The 26,892-nt window shown below is 39.8% G+C and overlaps 1 protein-coding gene across 1 annotated transcript in view; it reads left to right on the top strand.

The window, feature by feature from the left end:
- Positions 1–26,892, top strand: part of wge (winged eye) — a 405,537-nt gene that overhangs the window by 336,948 nt on the left and 41,697 nt on the right. Inside the window, exons 9-12 of the mRNA XM_067143856.2 lie at positions 11,213–11,329; positions 11,425–11,678; positions 12,377–12,595; positions 17,152–19,003. Of these exons, the coding sequence (XP_066999957.2) occupies positions 11,213–11,329; positions 11,425–11,678; positions 12,377–12,595; positions 17,152–19,003 (2,442 nt within the window). The remainder of the gene's footprint in view (positions 1–11,212; positions 11,330–11,424; positions 11,679–12,376; positions 12,596–17,151; positions 19,004–26,892) is intronic.

The raw sequence follows: 26,892 nt of genomic DNA, 5'->3' as shown, positions 1-26,892 counted from the left end.
TACTGTATAGAGTAGTAAATAAGTTCGAGGATTGTGAGCGACTTCTAAAAACCTAGGAAATGTTGTGAGATGGACAGCGGACGATGGTATGATGGTGAACGGGGTAAAAAGTCAGATTGTGCGTTTCAGCAAGAGGATAAATCCTCTCAGTTTTAATTACTGTGTTGATGGGGTGATAGTACGTCATGAGATCATTGTAAGTATCTAGGTGTTAATATAAGGAATGATCTTCATTGGGGTAATCACATTAACGAGGCTGTAAAGAAAGGTTCTGGATCTCTTTACGTAGTTATGGGGTATTTAGAGGTTGTAGTTAGGATGTAAAAGAGAGAGCGTATAGGTCTCTGGTAAGACCCCAGTTACAGTATGGTTCCAGCGTCGACCTAAGAAGATCTTTTGCCCCTTTTGCACCATATGTTGTGAACTTGCGTGTATTTGGAAATATCGGAAGTGTAAAGTGTTGAATGTGAGAAAAGGAGCATTAAGGACGACACAAACACCCAGTACTCAGGCCAGGGATATTAATCATTTACAATTACAATCCCCTGACCTGCCTCGGAACGGAACCCAGGGCCGTCGGGTGACAGGCGGACACGGGGCCGGACTACACCATGACTACTTGATACGAGAACTGGAAAAGATCCAAAGGCAAGTAGCACGATTTGTTTTGGGTGATTTCCGACAAAGGAGTAGTGTTACGAAAATGTTGCAAACTTTGGGCTGCGAAGACCTGGGAGTAAGGAGACGAGATGCTCGGCTAAGTGGTATGTTCCGAGCTGTCAGTGGAGAGATGACGTGGAATGAGATTAGTAGACGAATAAACATAGGAAAGATCATGATATGGAGATAAAGTTGGAATTTACGAGGACAAATTGGGGCAAATATTCATTTACAAGACGAGGAGTAAAGGATTGGAATAATGTATCAAAGGAGATGTTCGATAAATTTCCAAATTCTTTGAAAAACTTTGAAGAAAAGGCTGGGTAAACAATTGATAGGGCATCTGCCACCTGGGCGACATCCCTAAATGCAGACCATTGATGACTGATCGTGATTGGGAAAAATAAATGAATCCCTAATTCCTACAGTGCCAAATTCTAAATTTAATCAGTTTGTATGAGAGAGAGATCTTCTATACTCACATTAGTTTGGAGGTGTCAGGGGGGATATTGTCCAGATTCGTGTCATGGACCTTTACTTTCTGATTCCACGCCTTGTACGTGGCTCGAGTGCTCTATATTGACCAATATACCGTGTTTCTACGGAACAGGCTGTGTTCCTGATACGTCTCGCTGTAAGCCAGTACTCTTATCTTAGTCGTAGCAAACATGCTGGTTTCTATGGACTTGTTTATTCTAAGGAATCTTTGTCAATGTCTTGTAGTATTATGGAATTCTCCCTATCATTCCCGCGACATCTCTCTCATTCCTGAGAAATTCACTAGTACATATTCCCTTCGCTTAGGTTTTAAAGTTTAAAAGCAAGTGACTTGTTTTAATGACAACAATTACTTGGATATTTCGGAAAGAGCATGCGCAGTTTCGGTGGAAAACAGAACTCTTTTGGGTGGATCACTATATAGAGAAAAATAATATTCATATTTCTTGTAATATTCTTTTTCTCTATGTTGCACATGTACTCATTGAGAACGTAACTTAATGTTAGAAGAAATATGATTGTTTCAAACACATGTTATTGTAAACGACTTACTTGCTACAGCAGTCTTGAAGGCCTGTTATAAAATACAGTACTGTTATGCCGTACTCATTGTTCAAGAAATGACAATATTTTCCTCGTAACTGGCCCTTTATTTACTGCATGTACTTAGCTCGCCAGGCCAAACAAGAGACGCTGACCAAGTGTCTAGGCCACTTCCTGTGACTTACTCGCAACTGTTAAGCTAATCTTTCATTGACTAAACTCACACTTCTTGTTGCACAGTTCATTGCAACGTTCACCGGTGTGATTGTTAGATTTCTGTAAAGAATGAACTTTTCGAGAACTATTCTCACGATTAGCCTACTTGTTGTTTTGTATCCGCGAGTTCAATTTTATGTGAAGTGGATAACTAGCGGTAAAAATGAGTAGGATGAGTCCCTCTAAATTGCGCAAACTTTCGGATGTTATTACTTACGAATTATGCTGATGTTTCTTTCGTCGGCCGAAAGGGCTTTGTCTCGTGTATATCATCGGTATTATTTTGAGTGATAAATAATGATTCTTGGTTTGAAAAAGAGGCAGAATTCCTATTTATTCGAAAACAAAATTCTCTGATCATTCTTTTATTTCCTAGTTGCTTTACGTCGCACGGACACAGATAGGTCTTATGGCGACGATGGGACAGGGAAGGGCTAGGAGTGGGAAGGAAGCGGCCGTGGCCTTAATTAAGGTACAGCCCCAGCATTTGCCTGGTGTGAAAATGGGAAATCACAGAAAACCATTTTCAGGGCTGCCGACAGTGGGGTTCGAACCTACTATCTCCCGAATACTGGACACTGGCCGCACTTAAGCGACTGCAGCTATTGAGCTCGGTTCTGATCATTCTAACAAAAACAATGTTTATACAAGTGTTATGCCGGGCTGAGTGGCTCAGACGGTTGAGGCGCTGGCCTTCTGACCCCAACTTTGCAGATTCGATTCTGGCTCAGTCCGGTGGTATTTAAAGGTGCTCAAATACGTCAGCTCCATGGCGGTAGATTTACTGGCACCTAAAATAACTCTTGCAGGACTAAATTCCGGCACCTCGACGTCTCCGAAAACCTTAAAAGTAGTTAGTGGGACGTAAAGCCAATAACATTATTATTATTATTATTATTATTATTATTATTATTATTATTATTATCATCATCATCATCATCATCTGTTTACCCTCCAGGGTCGGTTTTTCCCTCGGACTCAGCGAGGGATCCCACCTCTACCGCCTCAAGGGCAGTGTCCTGGAGCTTCAGACTCTTGGCCGGGGGATACAACTGGGGAGTATGACCAGTACCTCGCCCAGGCGGCCTCACCTGCTATGGTGAACAGGGGCCTTGTAGGGGGATGGGAAGATTGGAAGGGATAGGCAAGGATAAGGGAAGGAAGCGGCCGTGGCCTTAAGTTAGGTACCATCCCGGCATTCGCCTGGAGGTGAAGTGGGAAACCACGGAAAACCACTTCGAGGATGGCTGAGGTGGGAATATTATTATTATTATTATTGTTATTATTATTAAGTAGGACAGCTTTACGTTGAAATCGTTTTTGTAATTAAATGAAAATTACATGAGAAGTTAACACAATTCAGTGACATGAACTGGATGTAAGTAAAATTTATTGAAATCACTGTGGGATAGAAGTTATGCTGGTTAAATACGACGCAGCGTTACACAATAATTGATCCTGATGTAGAATATATCGGTCTAATGGGATTCGTTGGTGAAGTAAATTAAAGATGTTCAATAATTGCGTGTTCATAAAACTACGTTACCGTACGTTATTTTCCCCATCTGATGAAGGAAGAATGGGGTAGATCCTAATCCATTTTATATGTTTTGTTCTCTTTTATCACGGCCTGTGTTTATTGGATAGCATTTTCTTTACACTCTGAAAAAAATCTCTTTTTCTAAGAATGTTTGGCACCCCAAACTGTCTTTTTTGTTATGGTATCATTTTCATTATCGAGTAGAACTAAAACAAATCGATCCAGTCACTACCTTTGCCTTCTATTTTGGAGCTGTTTTTAGCTTTCAGGTACGAAAGTGTGTTTGAATGTGTGCAGTCTCGCTATTGACTTTTGCTTCGAGCGTGACACGAACAGTGCTAAGAAGTTTACTATGATACCGATCTTTTGAACAGTTCTGATTTTTTTTTAATCCGGCGAAGACTAGGAAGTTATAGGCCGGGACATTTGTCTAGTATGAAAATGAGAAACCAATCTCTCGACGAACGCTTACAACAACTTGACCCTTACAGTGCAGTCAGCTCGCTTGGGTCTAGAGAAAAGTTTTATTTCAAATCTTAATTAAAGAAGTTATTTAATTCAAGGTTAATTTTGTCGTGTTGTGAAATATATTTAATACGATCAAGGTTTTAGCTTTGTGTGACTTAAGCATGTTAGTAATGTTAAAGTTTCTACATGCATATACTGGGTATCGAACTGCAACCGCCTTTATAAGAAGCTAGCAGTAATTCTTTTAAGCTATCGCGGCCCCTCATGCTTGAAACAATTCTCATTGAGTTACAAGTCATTGGACTATTTAAGAGTGTTTACTTGCTTTGGTTTTTATTTTAAAGTACGTTTTCTCTCATGTTCTGGAAAAAGGAAATGTTGGAAGTGGAATGAGGTGTTTACCCATACAATATTAGGAAAGCACGCGCACGCACGCGCTCCATACACTGGTATCATGCCTTCATTATCATTTTCCTTGACTGCCATACAAACTGAGTTAGAAGTGTTTGGTTATTCCACCAGAAGTGAGGAAGGCAATCGATGAAATATGGGTCTCTTAAAACAGTATATACAGTATATATACAGTACCTTCACGTTCACTTCTAATAATTTCACACAAATTCTATTTAATTCCTTTCATAAATGTATAACCAATTAAAAGAATTAATTTCCTCTTAAGCCTCAACTAATTAATTGAAGTTTCCAATCGTTTTGTACCCATTGAAGTGGTATTCTTTGTTAGAGGTTTTTATTCTCCCATTGAAAAAATATATCTGTGTGAGGAAGGCTTTTGAAAAAGTGTATGCATGCGGTGTGGTGCTGTTGGGACTGTTGCGATAAGCTTGTTTAATCGCTGTCGCCGAGCCTTGGGTGTGTTTATAGTACCGGCATTGGATACATACACAGCAGTTCAATTTCAGAATTACGGGCTTTCATGATTGTTGCTAGTATTGGTCACTAAATACATTGCTAAACAGTACTCTAAAAAGAGCAGTTTAGAACTGAAATGTGGGAACGTGATAATCATTGACTTTGAACTTTTTCATTCTTTATTTCAGTTTAATATTTTCACCCTCCTCCCCCCACCTCCCGCCCCTTTCAATTTGTGGAGATCTCGTATGTACCAAACGAGTTGTATCAGTCAATAAACATTAGCGGAATTGATCTTCCTCGGTAATGAGATATTAATATTGTCCACATAGAGCTCCATAGTGTCTGTCTCTCAACCGGAGGCCCTGGTTTCGATTCCCACCCCGTTCAAATATATTAATCCTGGGCTGTGGACTGGAAGGGTGTTCACTTAGCTTTTTTTTCGATAATGTGTATGTGCTACAGGAATTTTGATTTTTGTTGTACACAAAATGAATGTTCTCAGATAAATGGGAAGTTCATGAGGGATAGTTTGAATGAAGAGGCAATTTTAACAATCCGCAAAGTTTGATTATAATGAACTTGTAAGAAATCTCGTTCTTCTTCTTCTGCCGCTTTTACCACACCTTGGTGGGGTCGCGGGTGCGAACCAGCGCCATAACGAATGTGATACGGTCTCGCCTGCCAAAATAAAACTTCGGGCCTCCTCAAATAATATGTAAAACCTATGAAGTTTAATTATAGCAGGTATAAATAATGCAATGTACTGTATTGTCAAGTTATATGAACAAAGGGAATATTCGTTATTGCGAGATTATTAGTTTAATAGTTGTTTTTTTTTTTTTTTTACTGCCTCCGGGGCTTAACGGCTAAGCTTCTGAACTGCCAACCGAAGACCGCTTACATGTTTTTACGTAACTTCAATATTTTTTAATTTTCAGTAACAAAAGAACCGATACCGAAGTCTCAGTTATAATAATTAATTCGATTACAACACGAAACAATATAGATCTACGAACAAAAATAAAATACTCTTTAAAGAAAGTCTGAAAAATAACAAACCTCGCAACGGATAAGCCTGTTATAACATTCGCGCAAAGAAAGCGCATTCGAAATCGAGGTGTCTGATTGTTACTACAGGAGCTTTTTATTGGCATTACATCTCGTTGTCGAATAAATGTGTGAAAACAGTTAATAATAATGTTATTGGCTTTATGTCCCACTAACTACTTTTACGGTTTTCGGAGACGCCGAGGTGTCGGAATTTAGTTCCGCGAGGTTATTTTACGTGCCAGCAAATCTACCGACACGAGGCTGACGTATTTGAGCACCTTCAGATACCACAGGACCTCAACCGCCTGAGCCACTCAGCCCGGCAGAAGAAGAAAAGGAGATCAGAGTATAACCATCTATAAATTACGTCTCGAAAATATTTTCTACGTAATGGAGCCATTTACACAAGCTTTCATTTGGTATAGACTCCTACCGATGAGACTCCGCAGGGTAAGGATACTTGACTGCGCCGTCAGTCTCCATAAGAACGAGAAGTTGCCTCGTTTTGTGTATGCGATGCGGTGCTGGTCTGTTCGTTGTGCGTTATCGCCTGTCGCTTGATGGCTGGACAGAGATCTCACGCCCACATCCAGTGACGTCAGCAACAGGAAGAGATAACTTGTTCTGTTCACGTTGTCAGCAGACTTTCCTGTCAACCCTCCCGTACAGTTCCACTAGGTTCTTAGCAGGGTGATAAGAACGAATTTGATGGATACTTGACTATGATTGGATTGTGAGAACCATTCAGCTGTCATCCGTGAGCTAAAAATCGAACTCGACAGTTTTATAGCAAGTGGTTGCAAATCACTCTACCTTTAAATGTTCCATAGTTCAGACCGTTGATTTGCCTCTGCCAGGAATTTTCTTGGAAAAATATATCAATAGTTTGTTCGTTTTCTGAAAATTTTTTGTTATTTCTGACTTCTACTTGAAGATATAGGCCTACGCTGCTAAACCTCAGAGGGACTGATTTACCGTCACTTCACCAGGACTCTGGGTCTGTCTTCCCTTCTACTTGCTTCTTTCTAGCCTGCCAGTCGTCTGATACTTCCGTACTCTTTTCGTGGATTGATTTTAATTAATGACCTGGACGAATGAAATTAATAATTCACGTAGATTTTCTTGTACTGATCCTCCCCCTCCTCATTATCATAAAAATGAGGAGCTACCTTACCATATAAATATTCGGAAGCAGTTCTGATTCCAGTCCAAGCCACAGCAAAGTACATTAGTATCCACCTATTGTGTAGGTTCGTGAAGAGATTTTCTGCATTCATTACAGGCACAAGCCGGGGCCGTAGTTCATCCATCTTAAATCTTGGATTATTATACTCTTCGACAGATAACCTTTTGCCAGCAATAGTAAGTAAGTAAACCACATACCAGCCCTCCTGCCATTCTTAATCTTAAATTTCTGGCAGTACCGGGAATCGAATCCGGGCCCCCGAGGACGGCAGTTAATAACACTAACCGTTACGCTACGGAGGCGGACGGCATCATGCTACGGATCCCACGCTTTCAAAGGCCCCGCGTTGATCACAGCATTCTGTAGATGCGCAACTTTCTGACAAAAGCCCAAAAGCTCATAATTCTGATCTCCGCACAAAAATTCTACTACAACCTGAACTCCAATCCCAATCCATTCATATCTAATCTGGGAAACTATGACATTGACGGTCTTCTTCACAGGAGACCTAAGTCTCTCTTAAATTAAACCACCCTTCGGGGTGCAGGTCACATCCTGACCAGTGCGATTCCGTTTCAAAAGTACCACCACTTATAACACCTATGCAGTCTAGTTAGACCCCCTTATCGAAAGTTGCACTCAAGGCCCTCAAGGCCGAAGGGCAAAAATTGCTCACGGGATTGGGTCTCGACCCTCTCGACTACTCATGCCTTCTCCGAAGTTTGCAAACAGAAAATTTCTGTCATTATAGATAGCTTATTTTCCGTCCTGTGAAAACGGCAGAAAGCTTTTCGAATGTTAAATGGTATATTTGGATTTCTTCATCAGTTGCAATTGCTTACCCCTGAAATATTTCTAATACATCATCAATTCTTACAGAATCATGCGGGAGATCTAGAGGAAAGGCTTGGTGAAGAATTACAGTTTAGTTAACTGTTGAAAACTGATCTTGCTTCTCATACCGGGACAAAACAAGACCCTCCTGCAGTTACAGTTCTACCATTTGTTAATTGCAAATGGTTTGGAGTCTCCTTTTCCAAATGTAGGAATTCTTTTTGCCGCTCGTGGTTACCAGTCGCAGTTTCTAAGTTGAAAATGATTAAGAATGAATAAGTAACACTGCAGGTAACAGTCTCACTCTAATGTGTATTGAACTTGAACTTATACATGCAATACCATCAAGAAATGTGCTCATGTAAAGCTAAAAAATATAACATTTAGTAATTGTAATTTTGTTACTTTTGACATTTATGAGAGAGGAGAAAACAGAAAATTCGTGTACCCTGCTTTGCCGAACATAAACAGTATGCGTACTCCGTATAATGCCTGTCACTGCGCTCCTGTTGAAATGTGCTTTTGGTTAATGCCTTTATTAGATTGTAAAATGGACTGTTGATGAAGCCTATAGCAGTATTTTGAAAACATTCTCCAGATGTCTTGTGTCGTCATTTCCTGTATTTTTGTTATGACTTTTGCACGTGGCATCGTATTTACGAAAGGGATCTTGGAATCATTGACATCTAATCGCTGATATGACTTGAAAATGGTATTACGAAGCCTGGACTATGCAGTTCTTGCTCTGTCTGGTCTCTCTCTGTATTATTCAATTCCTTACTTCTTTACTTCCATAAATAAGGGACTTCTTTCTAGAAAATCTCCAACAAGAATAGGTCTTGCATTCTGTAACATTTTCGACCAAAATTCTCCGTAAACTAGCTCAGATAGAATGCTAGTTGTGCACTATGAGGCAGACACTTCAAAATAATCAAGTTGTCACACAGCAACCGTAATAAAGTATGGGTACAATTACCGCTGTGTCCGTAACCCGTGAAATAAGCCAATCTTGGAGATTTGGGGCGTGTATAGCTCAGCAGCTTAGCTGCTGGTTTTCCTCCGAGGTTCGAATACTGATCGGATTCAAATTGAAATTTTCACCCAAAAGCTCGTATGGCATCAGGTGGGCATCCGGCCATAAACCCGTGGCCAAAACCCAAAATGAGGCAAGGTGACTTCAGCGATTCCAAGGAAGTTTTCATTATTATTATTTTACGTTGGTCACTGGGTCTACCCGGATTGGACCATGTCAGAAATGAAGATGTAGGAAGGCGATTGGGAGTGGCACCTATTCCAGAGGAGATGAGAGAAGTACGACTTAAATGGTATGGTCATGTTGTCCGAAGCCCTGTAGATTCATTGACACACACAGCCCTCCAATTTGATCCTGGAGGTTCTCGATCCCGCGGTCGTCCCAAGAAGCGATGGTTCGACTGCATCAAGGAAGACATGCGACCTGTAGGCATTAATGAAGCTGACACCCTAGACAGTAGGAAGTGGAGGATGACATGTTTAAAAGCGGACCCTACACAAACGCGGGACTACAGTAAATCGTAGGAAAGAAGAAGAAGAAGAGGAAGAAGAAGACGAAGAAGAAAAACAAGATGATGATGATGGGACATACATCAAGGTCATCAGCCTACTTTATTTTTTCCTGACTTTGATTTAGATGGAATAACTGAAGTCTTTCAGTACAGTGTGTGATTTGTCAGTGGATGCCCTCTTGTGATGGTATAAGCGAGAGCCCTGCGCGGATATACACAATAATATCTGCATCCGCACTTCCTTCATTCGCATCCACATCCGCATCCGCGGATATTGCAACTATTAAATATATTCCACCGAAGGTATTGAAATGCATAAATCTGTTAACATAATACAATAGGCCTGATACCTGGCACCAGATCCCCTACAGTGACAGGTTTATGACGGATTTCCTCCTGCGACAAGTACCGACATATTGAGCGGTTCTCTTTCGGAACCGCTGTTCCTTCCCTCAACTAATTACGGGCAGGAGCCAGCTAGGCTTAGGTCAGATTTCAGCTTTAATATCTAAAGGCTCTTTGAATATCACCATTCCTTCATACCAAAGTCAAGGGTCGCGTAACCGCAAGCAGACATAAGGGTACACCTGAGTGAAAATCAGTAAACTTCATTGTTTAGAAATGATCAGCAAAATTATCCGCACAGCCATACAATTTGCATCCACTAAGACGCGAACTTCGCGGATATCCGCGCATCCGTGCAGGGCTCTGGGTATGTGTTTCTACATCATGGCATGTGAAGGTGAGACTTGACCGAGCATTGCTTGTTCAAGTGATATTATGTTATTGCAAAAGCAAAGCAAAACCATCTTCATACAGGTAATGATGGCCCTCGGAGGAGTGGAAGGTAAATGCTAGTATTTTGCTCTATGCCCGACTGCCTTTGCCACCAGGAATGAACCTGGTACTCATTTTTGGTTTAAAAAAAAGAAAAACATTAACTAAGAGAGCCTCTCTAGAAGTGTTTCTAAATATTTCTACTTCCTGATGGGGAATCTAATCCACTTCTTCCTGGGTGAACCAAAGGCACCTTTATCACTTTGGCTACCTGATGTTATATTACACTTGACCAAAAAGAAAAAAGAAAAAGAAGGTTTCAGTTTTGAATCTGGAGTGTATCCACCTATTCAGAAATAATCTCCTTTAGCAAATCTTCACTCAACTCAAAGACTGCAACACAATATATAATTCATTTTGTCCCCCCTTATGATGAGCATGTCTCATATACTGTACCTAGGTATTTATTGTTCATTAAAGTTTGACTTATACCTTATAACCTCAGACGTAAATATCAATTAGAAAACGTTGTTGGAATTCTTTTCATTGACTTACTACCCACCAATTTGGAGCATTGAATGGCTTCATTGGTGTGTCCACCAAAGTGTATGGAAACAAAATTGAATGGCCCAGTTCCAGACTATGCCAATTTTTTGAGGATTTTAGGATCTGTTTTTCTGTTTTTCCATACCCACACGAAGAACACTTGTGGAATGATAGCCTACCCTTTTTTCAAATTCCAATACCATACAAAAACTGTATCCTTCTAAAAATGCTGTAATTATGTTGCTATAAATTCCACAATAACTAAAGTTATCTAATAGGTCATAAACACAGATATGCAGGTTATATGACCAAAATATTTCTATCCTGTAAAATAAATTATATGTGTATCCTTCTTTCAACCTTCTTTAGCAGTGGACTTACTTTTTTGTAATGTAACTATCTATGGTAGTATTCTAACGTACTGTAGAATGTTCTCATCTAGTGGGAGTTTTACCGTGCGTATTTATATTGTTCTAGCCCCAGTGCCTGTTCAGTTGGGCCCCTCGGACCACATGCCCCTACCACCAGTGGGCTACCAACTGGTGAGGGATCCCATTACGGGCCACTTCCTACTGATACCGGCCACGAATATAGGCGAGTAACGAGTATTTTGGTGATTAAAATGAACTTCTTTACCATTGTGCTTCCTTCAAGACACATTCTAAGTTTTGCCCTATTGCACTTTCCAGAACACTTACAACGGGCTGTATTGTGGCCCAGCTACCCTACCACTTTGCAGCCGTCCCTGCACATGGCGACTCAGCCCACTGCGCAACATATCCAGCTGTTTGAATCCACGGAGCCGAGCGAGTTTTTGAACACGCTCTCGGCACATGGACATAATGCACAGACTCCAACTCAAGCAAGAATTCTGGTGCAACCTCAACTTACCCTCACAGCTGCAGAGCCTCCATTACCGAAAAGGAAGGCGGCCGTCATCAAAGTGAGTTCAGTTTATCTTAAACTTTTATGCCTGCAAGTCTTAGAACTTATAAAGTTTGTTATCTTAGTTAAAAGAAGAGATATGAAAGGTTTAATTATATGAATGAAATAAATAAGGGGATGGGGGAGACAGAGAGGAAGGACCTTCAGACTACAGTCGTCTGTTTGGAACTTGTTACTTTACTCATTAAATAATTCATTAGCTCAAGAACCTGTCAACCAATTTCATGTTACTAAGTCATTGTCGCATCATGCAACATCATACGTCATGCAAATTAAATAAATAAAGGGATGGGGCAGACACAAGAGGAAGGACCTTCAAGTTGTCTCTTCGCAACTTGTTACTTTATTCGTTAAATAATCAATTAGCTCAAGAGCATGTCAACCATTTGCATGTTACCAAGTCATTGTTGCATTGTGCAACATTGTGTATTATGCAGGAACCTAACGTACACATGCACATATACACACACATACATACATATACATATCTCGCATTATTCCTTCAGTAAATATCTAGTAAGTTATAAGAGCAAGATGTAAATAATCTGTATGGTTTCAATTACCACAGAATGTTTTATTCTCCTTCATTATGCTCCCAAACAGCATCCGGGGGAATACGTAAAACAGTGTGCCTCCCTCCTTTCTGGAATCATGTTAAATGAAGAACCTTAAAATCTCGCAACTTCATTGTGTTAGGTTGAGGCGGCTGACTGCACGGCTTTAGAGGTGAAAGCCCCTGCTCCGGCTATGAGCCGTCCTGCAGAAGTGTCTGTCACTGCTGCCACAACAACGCCAGTGTTCTCAAGTAGTACAGGTGTGACACACTTTTACTACGAACCTACTGCTGTCGTCCAGCTGGCACAGACTCCACAACCAACTGCATCTGTGCAGACTGATAGTGGCAAGAGGTCGCAGGTGAGAATGTACAGCTGACATTCAAAATCTAGATGATGAGCATATATTTCTTACTGTATTCTTCATATTTTGTATTACCATCTACATTGTCCTGTACTGCAAATAGTTAACTATGTAACAGACTTACCAGTCTTGCCAATCTGACATTTTTGGAAAAAGAATGGTACAAAATCACTTTCTGTTTGTGCATTTGATAACACTGGTCAACAAAGTTTGACTTTTTGTTTGTGACTTGGTTCTCTCTTTGCTTAACTGATTTCTTTTGCCCTAAGATGAAGGAAAAACAATAATATAATAATCCTGATTTGTTTTTAGGTCAGGGCATTGATATAGGCAATAATTTTCATATTGAGGACGATATTGATGGATGTGACTTTATTTAAAAAAATAAAAGTTTTATCTCCCACCTAATCAGTACATTCATTTGAGGTAATTAGCATAAACTCATTAAGCCAGGGCATTGATAGTTTAAAATTATAAGTGTTTTTCTCAATTGTATACCATAAATTTGTTCTGGATTATCAGTAAAAGTTCTCTCCAGTTTAGGATGCCAAATGGAGTCCCCTAAACCCAAAAAACAAAAAGGCATGGTAGAATTGTTGCAGTGCAAAAAATAAATGTTAACCTATTTTTTTTTTAAATTGTTTGTTTATTGTAGATGTTGCTTTTTCCATGAAATGAAGACTTTTACGCTATCTTAAAATGCAAATGGATGAGTATAATGCATTTTAATTGACAACTACTAACATATTGTAACTGGAGGATATTGGACATTTCAAATAATGGACCAGACTTATGTTTCTTCATGACAGTACACAGTTCTTGTTACCGAGCTAGTGGGCCGTGCACTTAGGGGTGTGCAGCTATGAGCTTGCATTCAGGAGATGGTGGGTTCGAACCCCACTGTCAGCAGCCCTGAAGATGGTTTTCCATAGTTTCCCATTTTCACTTCAGGCAAATGCTGAGCCTGTACCTATTTAAGGCCCCGGCCACTTCCTTTCCAATCCTAGCTCATTCCTATCCCATCATTGCCGTAAGACCTATCTGTGTCAGTGTGACGTAAAGCAACTTGTAAAAAAAGTTCAGTGTTTATGACTCTAAATCACACAGTGAGAGATTTTACATCTTTTAGTAAAATTCTACGAATATGCACTCAAAATACTTGCATTGCAAAAAAGGAAGGTAGCCAAAAAAGCAAAACAGTTAGATCATTTGGAAGATGTTGAATTGCTGCTTTGGCTTGAAAAGTAAACAGATTTACATGGCTTCAACATTCGTTTGTGTTCCAATGGACTCACATGGAAAAGTCCACAAATGTAAATCTCCCATCATACTCTTCGGCAACAATCCTTGATAGTGGCATGTCCATGATTTCTAGGTGGTAATTCTCTCCTTGGATAAGCCTCCGTGGCTCAGGTGGCAGTTGCGCCGGCCTCTCACCAGTAGGTTCCGTGGTTCAAGTCCTGGTCACGCCATGTGAGATTTGTGCTGGACAAAGTGGAGTTGGGACAGGTTTTTCTCCGGGTACTCTGGTTTTCCCTGTCATCTTTCATTCCAGCAACACTCTCCAATATCATTTCATGTCATCTGTCCGTTACTAATCATTGCCCCAGAGGAATGCGACAGGCTTCGGCAGCTGGCACAATACCTATCCTCGCCGCTAGAAGGGCGGCTTCATTCATTCCATTCCTGACCCGGTCACATGACTGGAAACAGGCTGTGGATTTTCATTTTCAGTTCTGTCCTTGTTCCTCCGATAAATCACCCATATTATCCTTCAGTGTCTTGAGATGAGAATTGAACATATGCATTTTGATAGACACGCTGGATAAATTTTATAAAAATTATCCACTAGCTCCTTGACCAGGATCTGATAGTCTTGAGCCCAACGAAGCCTTCTGTCATAACAAAAATTTCCTGCTTCATGTGGCCTCACAAAGATACCTGGTTTAACTTTAGCTTCCAACAACTTGGAGAATTTATCTTGAAGTATCTGAAATGGCTTGGACTTTTGGTCCGGTCCTTTAAAAATTGTTTCATAAGTCCGAGCTCAATGTGCAGTCGCGGCATTAACATTTTGGCACCGAGCTCGATAGCTGCAGTCGCTTAATTACGGCCAGTATCCAGTATTTGGGTGATAGTGGGTTCGAATCCCACTGTCGGCAGCCCTGAATATGTTTTTCCGTGGTTTCCCATTTTCACACCATGCAAATGTTGGGGGCTGTACCTTAATTAATGCCACGGCCGCTTCCTTTCCACTCCTAGGCCTTTCCTGTTCCATCGTTGTCATAAGACCTACAGTATCTGTGTCGGTGCAACATAAAGCGACTTGAAATAGAAATTGGTTGGATTGACCAATGGTTGCCACTTAACATTTTTGTTGCCGACAGTAAACTAAAAGTCCCTGAGGCCAAATGTTCTCCTTGTAAAGCTCGTGGTCAGCCTGGCTATCCTATAAGCAAAGATAGCATGAATGTTTCGTATAGCCTTCTTGCAAACCCATGAGAAACTATACCATCTGAACACCTCCCATGACCTCCCACTTGTGGTCCTTGTACACTAGTTTTTCCAGCATATCTTTACACTGTTGTAATTTTTCTTGACACGAGTGGAATACACAATAGGGACTGAAGGGTACTGATTTCCATTATGCAGCAGGACCACTTTTAAGCTGTGGGAGGAAGTATCTATGAACAGATGACATTGGGTTGGCTCATATTCCATTTCTATCTCTTCGAACAACCCTTTAACGTTGTGACAGAAACACATGTCTTCTTCTTTGGTGTAGAAGCTGGCATAAGTTGCATGCATCTTTCTCTGTTCAGAAACATGCATGGTTTTGTTCACCAAATTCCACTCCCTTAGCCTTGAAATCAAAAGTTCTGCTTTAAACTTCGGTAGATCTAGATTTCTAGATATCCTGTTGCTTGGAGAAGTACAGTGTATTTTTGTATTTTTATCGGCTGAATAATGTCTTAAGAGTTTTCGAGTGTTTTCTGGCTCTTATAGGTTTTGCTTGTTGTTAAACAAGGAAACTGACGTACTGGCACAGGCAAAACATCGGAATGGGGTACTGGTGCAGACAAAGAAGGCAAATCCGGATACTCTATTCTGGGTTTATTTTTGGCTTTCTTTCTTGCTTCTGGCTTCACCACACAGAAGTAGCAGTCATCGTCATGATTGCTCAGCTCTCTCCAAATCCTCAGAATTCCAAATCTCATAGCTCTCTCCCCTGTCATGTACCACACTAAAACATGCCGAAAGAGACGGAACTTAGACAAAATCCTCACTTGAACGACCGTGTCCAAAATGCAATATTTTAATTTTTAAATTATTTATTTATTTATTTATTTATTCATTCATTCATTCATTTATTCTTTCTTTCGTTCATTCATTAGAAAAAATCCAGAGGCACTCACTTTCCAAAATTGTTTTGCATGAGCCACAACAGTAATTTGGAACCCATTGTTTGTCTGAATTCCTCACAGGGATGTTACAATATTACTTGTAAGCTTCACATATAACATTGTTCGTTTTCATGTCAGCTTTCTTTGCCTTTGCTTTAATGAATTCACACAGACAAAACAAAAAGTGTCCAGAGAATGGACGCTTCATGATCTGCGGGGCATCGTAACAATTCAGTGTTCACTGCATGCCAGACAAATGCACACTGACTACCAACCTCGTGGTGTGTAGCTTCTTCCCCCACAAATCAAACTTACATGATCCCTTTCTCTCCGTCTCCCTCATCCCTTCCACCTTTCTCCGCTGACTAGCCCAACTACCAACACCTCTCTTTCCCCTGTCGTTCTTGTTGCAACAAAGCTCATGCGATCCATGAGACTAAAGAATTCAATGCCCTGACCACAAAAAAAAAATCAGGACGATTATGCCAGTCATTTTCATTCATTCAAGGCACAACAAACCATTAACACATAGGAAGAAATGAATCACAGAAATTGTGTTGACCGGTGTGATTCACTTTTGAAATAACTGAAAAGTGAAAGACGTTTGTGGCTACATGAAAGTAAGCAGTAAAATGTTTTATACAAGGATTATCAAATAATGCAGAATACAAGTAGGATATCTGACTGAATAAGAACAATAGGAGGGGAAGAGTGACTTGTACATTGTTTTGTTAGGTTTTCTTCCTTGGTTTCTTAATATAGCCTGAATTATTGCTGTCGAAGTATTAGATATATTAGTAACATTAATAAATTGTTTCCTAATTTGTTTCCCTGCTAAATTATTTTTCTGTGTTTGTACTCTCTAATTATGAGTGTTGATTCAGTGCTTATCAACTTCTTTGCTGTTTTGATTCCTTCATGTCTCATAATTGTACAGTTTGTTCAGTTGTTTGGATTTGTGCCATATAGTGTTAGTGTGAATCGTTTGACAGTGATAAATCCTGAAGATCATGATTCTCAGAAAAAATTTTCACAGTCCCCCAAATGTAGAAAGATTTAAAAATACTTAGCTGCTTAAGTTCTCTGTTAGGATAATGATTATTAAGAGTTGATATAGTATCAAACTAACACCTTTTGATGTTCTTCCAGGCGACCTCACCGGTGAATCCAGCCGAAACCAGCCTAACTCCTCCTCCTGAAACAGCTGCTAGTCAGTCAGAGAGTGAGGAAGCAGTCAGTGGAGCATTGCCCGTTAGTAGCGATGGTCCCGTCCAAGTTCAAGATGCTAGTAACCAGACAGATACACCCCCAGCCAGCGAGGATGAAACTAGTGATGGTCCTCCTCCTCGGCCTCCTGAAGATGCCGATGTGCCTAGCCAAGATACCGCTCATGACGAGAAGGTTATAAGTGCGGAAGCAGCTCCTGTAGTGAAACCTGTGCAGGAATCGTCTGCTGTGGTAGATGTCAGTGGATTAGAACTCTTGTCAAACAGTATTGAACAGTTTGAGAGCCATCGGAAGTCTGTAGACAGTGTGTTACAAGTGGATAGACCAGCTGAGATAGCAGTTGATAATGTAAGTTCACAAGTCGTAAATGGTCTCTTAATACTTAGTGAAACTCCAGTAACAGCTTTCACTTCAGAAGAGAGTGTTGCGGTTCCAAAGCCAGAGATAGACACTAGACCTGCTGATGAGAAAGCAGCAGAGACGCTTCAATTGCTCTGTCAGCAGTCTGTCCAACTTAAATCTGAGGAGTCTTTACAGAGGTTACCAGACACTGTAAAGAGTTCTGAGAAAACTGAAAACTGTGATAAATCCTTCAATGTCAGTACTACGGTGCTAGGCACGGAGCATGGGGTGATTAGTGCGAGTGAATCTGAAGAAGTACCTGCTACGGTGGAACAAAATAGGCACTTGGATGCTGCAGAACCAAGTGTAACTGTTGATACAAGTTGTGCCTCAGTTGGGAATAGTAGTGTGCTTGGTGGTTTGGGATTACTTTGTGCTTTAGCTGAACAGAGGATTTTAGAAGAAGGTGGTACAGCTAATGGTCCATTAGCTTCACCTCCTCCATCTCAAAGATCTGTGAGGTCACCATCGAGTACAAGACTTAGTACAGATAGTGGAAATGGTAGTGCCGGGAGTGGTGTTGATGTTAATAGGAACTATAAGACCCGTAAATCAGAGCGGGAGTGTAAGAAATTTATTGCAAGCAAAGTGGCACAATATTTTCATAATGGTAATACAAGTGGTTCGAGTAGTCCACAACACAGTGCTTGCACTAGTCCATCGTCCGCCGAGTTGATGGATGCCATGGAACTGGATATGAGAATGCGTCTTGCAGAACTTCAACGGAAGTATCGAGAAAAGCAACGTGAACTTTCAAAATTGACTCCTAAGAAGGCTAGTAGTGTTGAGAGTTCCCCTGGGTCGGTAGCTGAAGTTCCAACTCCAGTTAGTCCTGTCAAACGTGGTCCAGGCCGACCCAGAAAAAAATGTAATCGCCCCTCCCCCGAATCTCCTCCATTGTCACCGCCTGTGGCTCCGTCCGCTCAGCAACCTCGCCCTCGTGTTGGCAGGCCCCCATTAATCAAGGGTCGCGAGCTCCCACCACCTGTACTTGAGAAAGTGACTGATACTCGACCTTGCGAGCGATTTGATGGAGAAGACTGTACTGCTCCTAAACTCAAGGCATCAAAATTGGACATTCTGAAACCTCCTACTCTTACTGCGAACAGATTACCATCATATTCAAAATTGAAGCCTGCTACACAGTTATCCAACAATGTTTCCACGAAAGGTTTAAAGTTGCCACAGTGTAATGTGAACTTGGTGAAACTTGCAACTAATCATCATAGTGGTCTTAAAGTAAAAGAAACATTGCCAGTGAAATCAAATGGTGACATAAGTAGTAAGAAGATTACTATAGCAGAAGATTCTCGGTCCAAGCTGGGTTCCATTTTCTTGGCAGACAACTCTTCAAATCCTGAGAAACATAGTGGTAAGTACAATGTTTTGATTTACATCTCTCCCCTTAATGACAGAATTTATGAACAACAGTGCTTAGATAAGAATTTTAATATAGAATTACTGTTTTGCTTTTTTTTTTTTTTTGCTTTACGTCGTACCGACACAGATAGGTCTTATTGCGATGATGGGATAGGAAAGGCCTAGGAATTGGAAGTAAGCGGCTGTGGCCTTAATTAAGGTACAGCCCCGGCATTTGCCTGGTGTGAAAATGGGAAACCATGGAAAACCATCTTCAGGGCTGCCGACAGTGGGGCTCGAACTTACTATCTCCTGATTACTGGATTACTATTTTGCATGAAGTAGGATGGGGAGGGTTGGGGGTGTGTGTTTTAAATGCAAGAATGTATGATCATTTTGTTCATAGACCTGCAGTACTTCCTTAGTAAGAGGGCATGTGTGTTTCTAGAGTAGGTATTAAAACAGAGTTACTTGTAACTAAGCTGATGAGAGGAGCAGTTTGTACAAATAGATGTCATTGTTCATGAAATCATACAGAAAGTTATGTAGCTAATTCACAGGAGGTAGGACGAAAAATTTGTGGCAGAATTGTTGAATTTTACATTTCAAAACTATCTGGTGGTTTTACCTTTTAAGTATACAAATGTTGTAAGTAGAAATAAGCTCTCCTGCTGTTTTTTTCTCAAGTGAACTGTTTGAATTCCAAAATTGAATAACCATTAAAAATAATTTTGTCTAGACTATGTCTTTCTTGAAATGTTCTCAACTTAGTAATTTCTCTAAAAGCTACAAACTCCTAAAATGTCAGTTTCTGAGTTTTGGCATGATTTCCTTCGTATTGCCACTCATAATTAGTAAATGCTATTCATGCTTTAGAGAGAACTCACAGCAACTTTCTGTTGCTGTTTCAAGTGGGCTAATCTAACTCTTGATATACAATTTATTTTTAATAATTATCATATCATCACCCACACCCTAAAAAAAAAAAAAAAAAAAAAAAAAAAACCTCTTCTGAACATTGCATGTATTTATGTCAAATTACAATAAATCAATAATTTATCTCCTTTGAGGTACAGCATGGTCAATTCATCTTTTCAGAAAAGTTGTAGGTCTAGTGTAGACCATGAAAAGTTTCCTTTTAATGTTAGCATAATGAAAAAGTATGGGATAGTTTAGTTCTAAGGTAATTATTTAGAAAATCATTCACTTATATGATGCAGACACAGTGGCGGCGCGTGGATAAAAAACCTGGGGGTTCACTACTTTGAAAAATAACGTGTCCAAATTTAATGTTACTTGATGTTTACATAGATGTAAAGTAGTGACATTGTTTGACTAGAAAGGTAACTTTCCTTTGAATGCACATGGCTGCAGCTCAAAGAAGTTACCAAAACTATGAGAAATGAAAGGGAGAGAATATAAAGTGTAATTACCTTAAGCTGATCCAGTTTCGTCTAATGTTGAAGACGTTGCTAGCGTTGGAATAACAACTGTCGTCTGTGCGTACAGGAAATCCATCCTCCTTTCCTTCCTGGCGGCGAATAAGTCCATTACCTTCTCACTAAATTGGCATTTATGGGTCATCCCCTTCTCGATGGACAACATAGCGAGAGCAGGTAGTCTTTCTTCATTCATTGTACTCCTCAGGAATGTCTTAATCCACTTTAAAGTGGAAAAACATCTTCCTTCTTCAGAAGTAATCATGGAGAAAGTAATAATTAATTTCAAAAGCTTAATCACTTCTCCGAAACGTTCCTTGAGATTTTTCTCTATCAAAAGAAAAAAAACAAGGAAGTCAGTTGCATTGTTCATTTCTTTAAAATAATTTCTTGATTAAATCACCTGCAGTTTGGTTTTCAGCATATTTTTGTCAAGGAATGGATAGGATTCTATAATATACGTAAGATTCTCCTCTGGAAAATTGTTTTGGAAGGATGGGAAGAATTGGTGCTCAAAGAAGCTGGAGTAAAATTAATGAGTCCTCAAATGAATACACCTGGATTGTTTGAATCGAGTGTTTCGTCGTGACCTCTCAACGCAAGTTCAAATTCACCACAGAACTTCACGCAGTCAATGATCTTCGAGAGCACGTACTGTACCATTTTTTCTGATACTATCATTATGTCTCTCAATGTTCCTTCTGAAAGCGCTACTTAGCTGCTGCCTCATATCTGTTTTCCCCAGACCTGAAAGATCCAAACATGAACTCTTATGTGTAATAGATGCTTCGTGCTTTTTGATCTTTTGTGTTAAATGGCTGAGCTCTTGATACCCCTGTTTTTGTCCGATACGTGACCTTATCCTTGGCAAAAAGCAAGCACGGGAAACAGTAAAAGCCTATTAAGGTATCGCAACCACATAGCCAAGTATTCCTCTTGTAAATCTGTGGCTTAAATGTTCTACAAAAATCCTTACCTTTAGGTACTAGTTTGCTTCTGAATAATGTTCAGGGAGGGAAGAGGCCTGCCAGCTGCTTTATTCTGCATTTTTCTTCTAAATCAAGTGTTGGAAAGGTATTCTCTAGAAGAAACTGAACGGTATTTGTTTCCTAACTGATGAATACACGACACACGCACCAAGACACCGTCAAACACCGTGATAACGAACGCCAGTCACAATAGAGCACTTTGGGCGACATGTCAAGAGTCCATAAATTTCCAGAAGAAGAAGAACAATAGAGCACTTCACTGAACACAGTCTTGAGTAGATATTCGCTATTCCGGAGCTGGTTGAACTGACGGGTCAGAAATAAACACTGCTTCAAAAACGTATTAGGCAGCCTGTTGTTATTTATGTTCTTATCTTGACGTATTTTGCTTTTATGAGCATTTCTTACTAATTAAAAGATTACAGTAATTACGTAAACATAAGCTAAGCACGCCTATTGATGTTGTACAAATCGTAGTTACCAGAATATTCTAGTTCATTGCGGTTAATTATATCAAACGCAAAATCCTGAAATTAAAATCCCTTCAAAACGTACCATACACGGCAAATTTTAACCGCGTGCTTTGAGATAATACCTCTGCTAACTTCGGGTTTGTTCGATGTAGATCGTGTGTAGCGCTGTCAAGAGCTGGTCCTGTCATCAGCGATAGTTTAGCTTTGTTCTCGGCTTACCCCCCTTGCCTCACACGTCCCCGCGCCGTGCACACTCTCCTTAAGTCCCACCGCTGTGCACCTGCAGTCCAGAAATTGAACCTTTTCGCTGGTTCCGGTGAGCAAACGAATGTTGATGACAAAATTATCACTCCGAGCACAAATTTACAGACATATTAAAGAAATATGCACTTGACTAACCATTTTACTAACACATATATATTTCTAGGGAGTTCACTGAACCATTGAACATATAGAACGTGCCACCACTGTGCAGACAATCATTTTTTTATAAAAAATTAAATTCTTCATTTGGAGAGATTGTCTGCCTTCTCAAAATACATTTTTATATGCAAGCTTACTGCTTGCTCATGTTATCCTTAACCATGTGTGGTACATTGCATTATTTGGCAAGCAATGGGCTGTTCAGAATCATGTTAAGAGTTCCTCTTCTGTTGAAGGTGTCTATTTCTTACAGTTATATGTATCCTCCCTCAATATATATATATATATATATATTTTTTTTTGTACTCCATATATGCAGCTTTTGCATCCTTCCCTGGTGTTGCTCCTTGTTCTTGACCACCCTGTCTTTCCCTGTGCTTTCTGTTTTCAATCTTATATACATTTAAAAAAAAAGGAAATTATGGTGTACGATCATATGGAAATTTCAAGCTTTTGAAGCGTAATTATTCTTGCACGTGCTATTCATCACTTACGCTTGACTAAGATAATGGTATACATGAATACTATCATCTTACATAAGCTTAATATAGTGTTTCATTAAATACCAGTAAGTAACAGCCTTGCACGTAGATTGCTTTTCTATCCAATGAAATGCCAATGATACAGCACTTAGTTATGTAATACAACCTGTGATAACAAAGTTCGGTGAATAGTCCTGTACTATCAACATAGATGAACAATGCACGACAGTGACCTTACTGTCCTTCGAAATAGTCCGCTCCCATAACTATGCACTGCTGAGATCGGCAATACATGTCCTGGAAACTTTGCAAAAAGGCTTCCTTGGGATGGTGTTCAAAAGCCTCGTCATGTTTCTTTGGATGTCAGAAATACGTCAAATCTCTTTCCTTTCAAAGCGAGTTCGAGTCGTGGGAACAGGAAAAAGTCTGGAGGATTGAGATCTGGCGAGTATGGGGGATGTTCAAGTTGCACCCCCCCCCCCCCCCCTTTTGCCATGAACTGTTTGATGATATTGGCTGTGTGTTGTCAAGCATTGTCATGGACAAAAAACCATGAACCTTGTTGTGCGTACTGGGGTCGTACCCTGCGTAGATGTTTTATGAAACAGGTCAAAATTTCAATGTGCCGTATAGCATTCAACGTCGTTCCCTCAGGTAGAAATTCCTCGTGGATAATGCCTTGACTGTCGAAAAAGGTGATGGGCATCGTTTTGCTGCATGACTTTTTGGCTCTGGCCTTTTTCCGACGAGGGGATCCCGGAGAACGCCATTCCAGGCTTTGCCGTTTCATTTCAGGGTCGTACCTGAGGCACCAGGTTTCATCCTTAGTGACAATACAGTTCAAGAAATTTGGTGTCGCATCTGCCGTTTCGACAAAATCCTGTGAAGCCTCTAAACGTGCCTGCTTCTAATCGTCACTCAAGTGATGTGGCACAAGACGAGAACTCATTTTCTTCTGTCCTAACTTCTGGGTAACGATTTGTCGTACGGATTCACAGTTAATCTGCAGTTCATCCACCATCATGCCCACAGTTAATCGCCAATCGTTCATGATTAATGTCCTCACCTTCTCAATGTTTTCGTCTCTGATGGCAGTCGCCGGTCTTCCACTATGGGGGTTTCAGAAACACTGTCCTGGCCTCCTCGAAAACGGGCAAACCACTCATACACACACTTCAAGGACAGTGCTTGATCTTCATAAACACGTACCAGTATCGCATGTGTTTCTTTTGGTGTCTTGCGAAGCGTAAAACAAAACTGTACATTGATCTTTTGGTTGTTCATGTTCCTGTTCGCCGTTTAGAACCAACGCACTAAACACGCACTGTGTCAAACAGGTCTTACACGGCGTACACACACGATGCTGAACTGAACAACGTTGGGAGCAGGTGGACAAAACCTGCTGCTACGCAGATGCAGCATTGTGTGTTGCCAGTGTTGCCGGATCGGCCGTTCTGACTTCATTCACCGAACTTTATTGTCACAGGTTGTAATTAAGCCATTTACTCACCATTTTCTCTAATTATGGTGGGTTTTCTTCAATATTAATGATAGATTTGCATGTATTTAATAACAAATCTGAATATTAGTGTATTCTAATGTATGTTGGTAGTGGTTCTCATTTTATTGAGCTTTTGGTGGTGTGGTTTGTGCTTGGAAGATTTGGGGCAGTTAACTATCTCATTATCTTCATTAATGGAGATCATCTTTGTGGCTGAAGGTATTCTTTAAATCAAATAACATATTTCCTTCAGTATTTTTAGAACAATTTTGAAGGATTTGCTTTTGACCAAGGTGCAGTTCTCTAGGGACACAACCTTTCGTTCTTTTCTATCCTTTTTATCTCTTTCATATAACAACAATCTTACCCAATGATGTGGAAGAGAGTGGTGTTTGTGAAAATCATAGTTTGCAAATAGAATGGTGTATTTGAATCATTCTAGGCCATGAACTTAAATAACACTTATTTCATGTAATTTAATAATTATGTATCTTTCACTTAATGAAATTTGTTAGGCAGGTTTGGAATTGAAGATAGAATAATTCCTGCATTACTATATGGTCATAATTGCAGAAATGTTTTCCTTACAGTGGTTCCTCACAGTACAAATAAAACAAAATTATACAACACATCGTCCATTTTGTCACATTTGGAAACTCGGCAAACAAACAAACAAATCTGTGGTGCAATAACCCATTAGGGCCTTGGCGTGCCAAGATGACTGCTACCCTGCAAGGTGGCCTTCAGATACTAAACAGCATGATGACATAAAAGAGTGAACGTCAGTTTGTTATCTGTGAGAAGTATTGTAGGCATAAGTCTCACTCTTAAAAGTAAATCATTGCAGTATATCCTTTTTAAAGTGATCCATTTTATTAAGGATAAATAGAAATAATTAGATGGCTTAGGTTTAAGAAAATGAAAACTCATGTCTTTATTTAATGTAACTTCTCATTATATTATGGACAGATTTACCAGTAATAAAATGCAAAGAAAGTATGGAATGATGCTTGTTCATTGGTATGGCCATTTAAAATTAAAATTCATTTTACACTGGGCTGTGGAAATTGTAAAAATAAAATAATAGTAACAATAAAATAAAAGAGTTACATTCTAAAACATACTGAAACAATAATAGTAATAATATTAATGACAATAAAAACTTTAACAAAATCATTGTAATCAGTGAACAGCATCTTTGCACGTAAACATCAAGTGGGCTAATGAAATCTCAAAGCATAATACAACAACATTGCCAGGCGAGGGATCAGGAGCAGAGAGTGGGACCATAGAACCTTGGGTTTATATTCTTGTGTTGCTGACTGTTCTCTCCATGTTGAAAAATGTCTCTACATTTTCTAGATAAAAAGAGGCATTTATTTTAGCTTGACACTAACTTTAAAAACCTGAGTTCTCTTTGTTTTTCACTAGATGTATATCCTCTTGACTTCTCCTCAAGATTTCAGGAGAGGTTACTACCCATTAACACCTTGGTGCCTCAGTTCGTGGAATTGGTGGTAGTGTTGTCCATCATACAACTTCAGATATTCTCTTACTTTGATAATCATATTATCTCAAGTCATTTTTAGTGACCAGCAAGATGATCTTCCAATGAGACTAATGAGATAAATGTAAGAAACCAACCTTCTCCCATCTAACAACCACAAAAATAAATTTTTGTGAATGTGCTCGACAGTTTATTACTGTCTATCTGCTTTCGGCTTAGTGTATGGCGTGTGCTTGGTTGCAGCCTTCCTATCGTGCCGCCTGCCCCTAGCGCACGCTGCCAACCACACATTTGGTTCGAAACCCCCCTCGTGCCTACCCCTATCAGGTGAGTGTAGAGTGCATGCCACAGATCCATTCCTGATACCTCTTCTCCAATTAACAATCAATCACTTAACAGAAGTCTTACATGGAGAAATTTTACAGTATGGGTACTTCTTTCTTTGAACTTGTTGATCTTTATTTAGACATTATGATGTAAGAATTTAGTCCTAATCAGTTTCTGAAAGGAAGTAATGGCTATTTAAACAAACCTTTTTAACATTGACCCAGCTTTATTTCCTTTAATTACCTTTTGTCAGTTTTGGTTGTCATGGTTTGGTTGATGATATGTTTGTTTTGAACATTTATATGTCATTTTGCCTACTGTAATCTGTTAATTTCTCTTTACCAAAAAAAAAGGATAAAATCAAAGGGCAAAGAATATAAAACATGTCCCTTTTATGTACAAAATATATTGATTTCTTGAAACAACTTGTTACTGTTTGGAGAAGTTACATTTATGATTATTATTATTACTATTTATTTAATTAATTAAAATTAATTGCTAATTGGCCAATTAGGGACCACAATAAGTTTCATTATACATTCTGTCATTTACTCTGTTTTTGATTGATCCAGTAGGTTTTCATTAACTTACTGCATCGAGCACGGTGTTCATCCGACCACTTTGCACCAGTTGTCCAATTCACATCTTGGAAAGTCCCAAAAGTCACAATGCTTGTTCTGAAAAGATCTTGTTTATGCCCACCTTCTGGTCATAGGCTCATTTCTTTGAGGTCCTCCTTGACATTAGCATACCAGAGAATT

This window comes from Anabrus simplex, chromosome 3, assembly GCF_040414725.1.
Source record: "Anabrus simplex isolate iqAnaSimp1 chromosome 3, ASM4041472v1, whole genome shotgun sequence".
NCBI lineage: Eukaryota > Metazoa > Arthropoda > Insecta > Orthoptera > Tettigoniidae > Anabrus > Anabrus simplex.
This window is presented reverse-complemented; position numbering and strand designations above follow the sequence as displayed.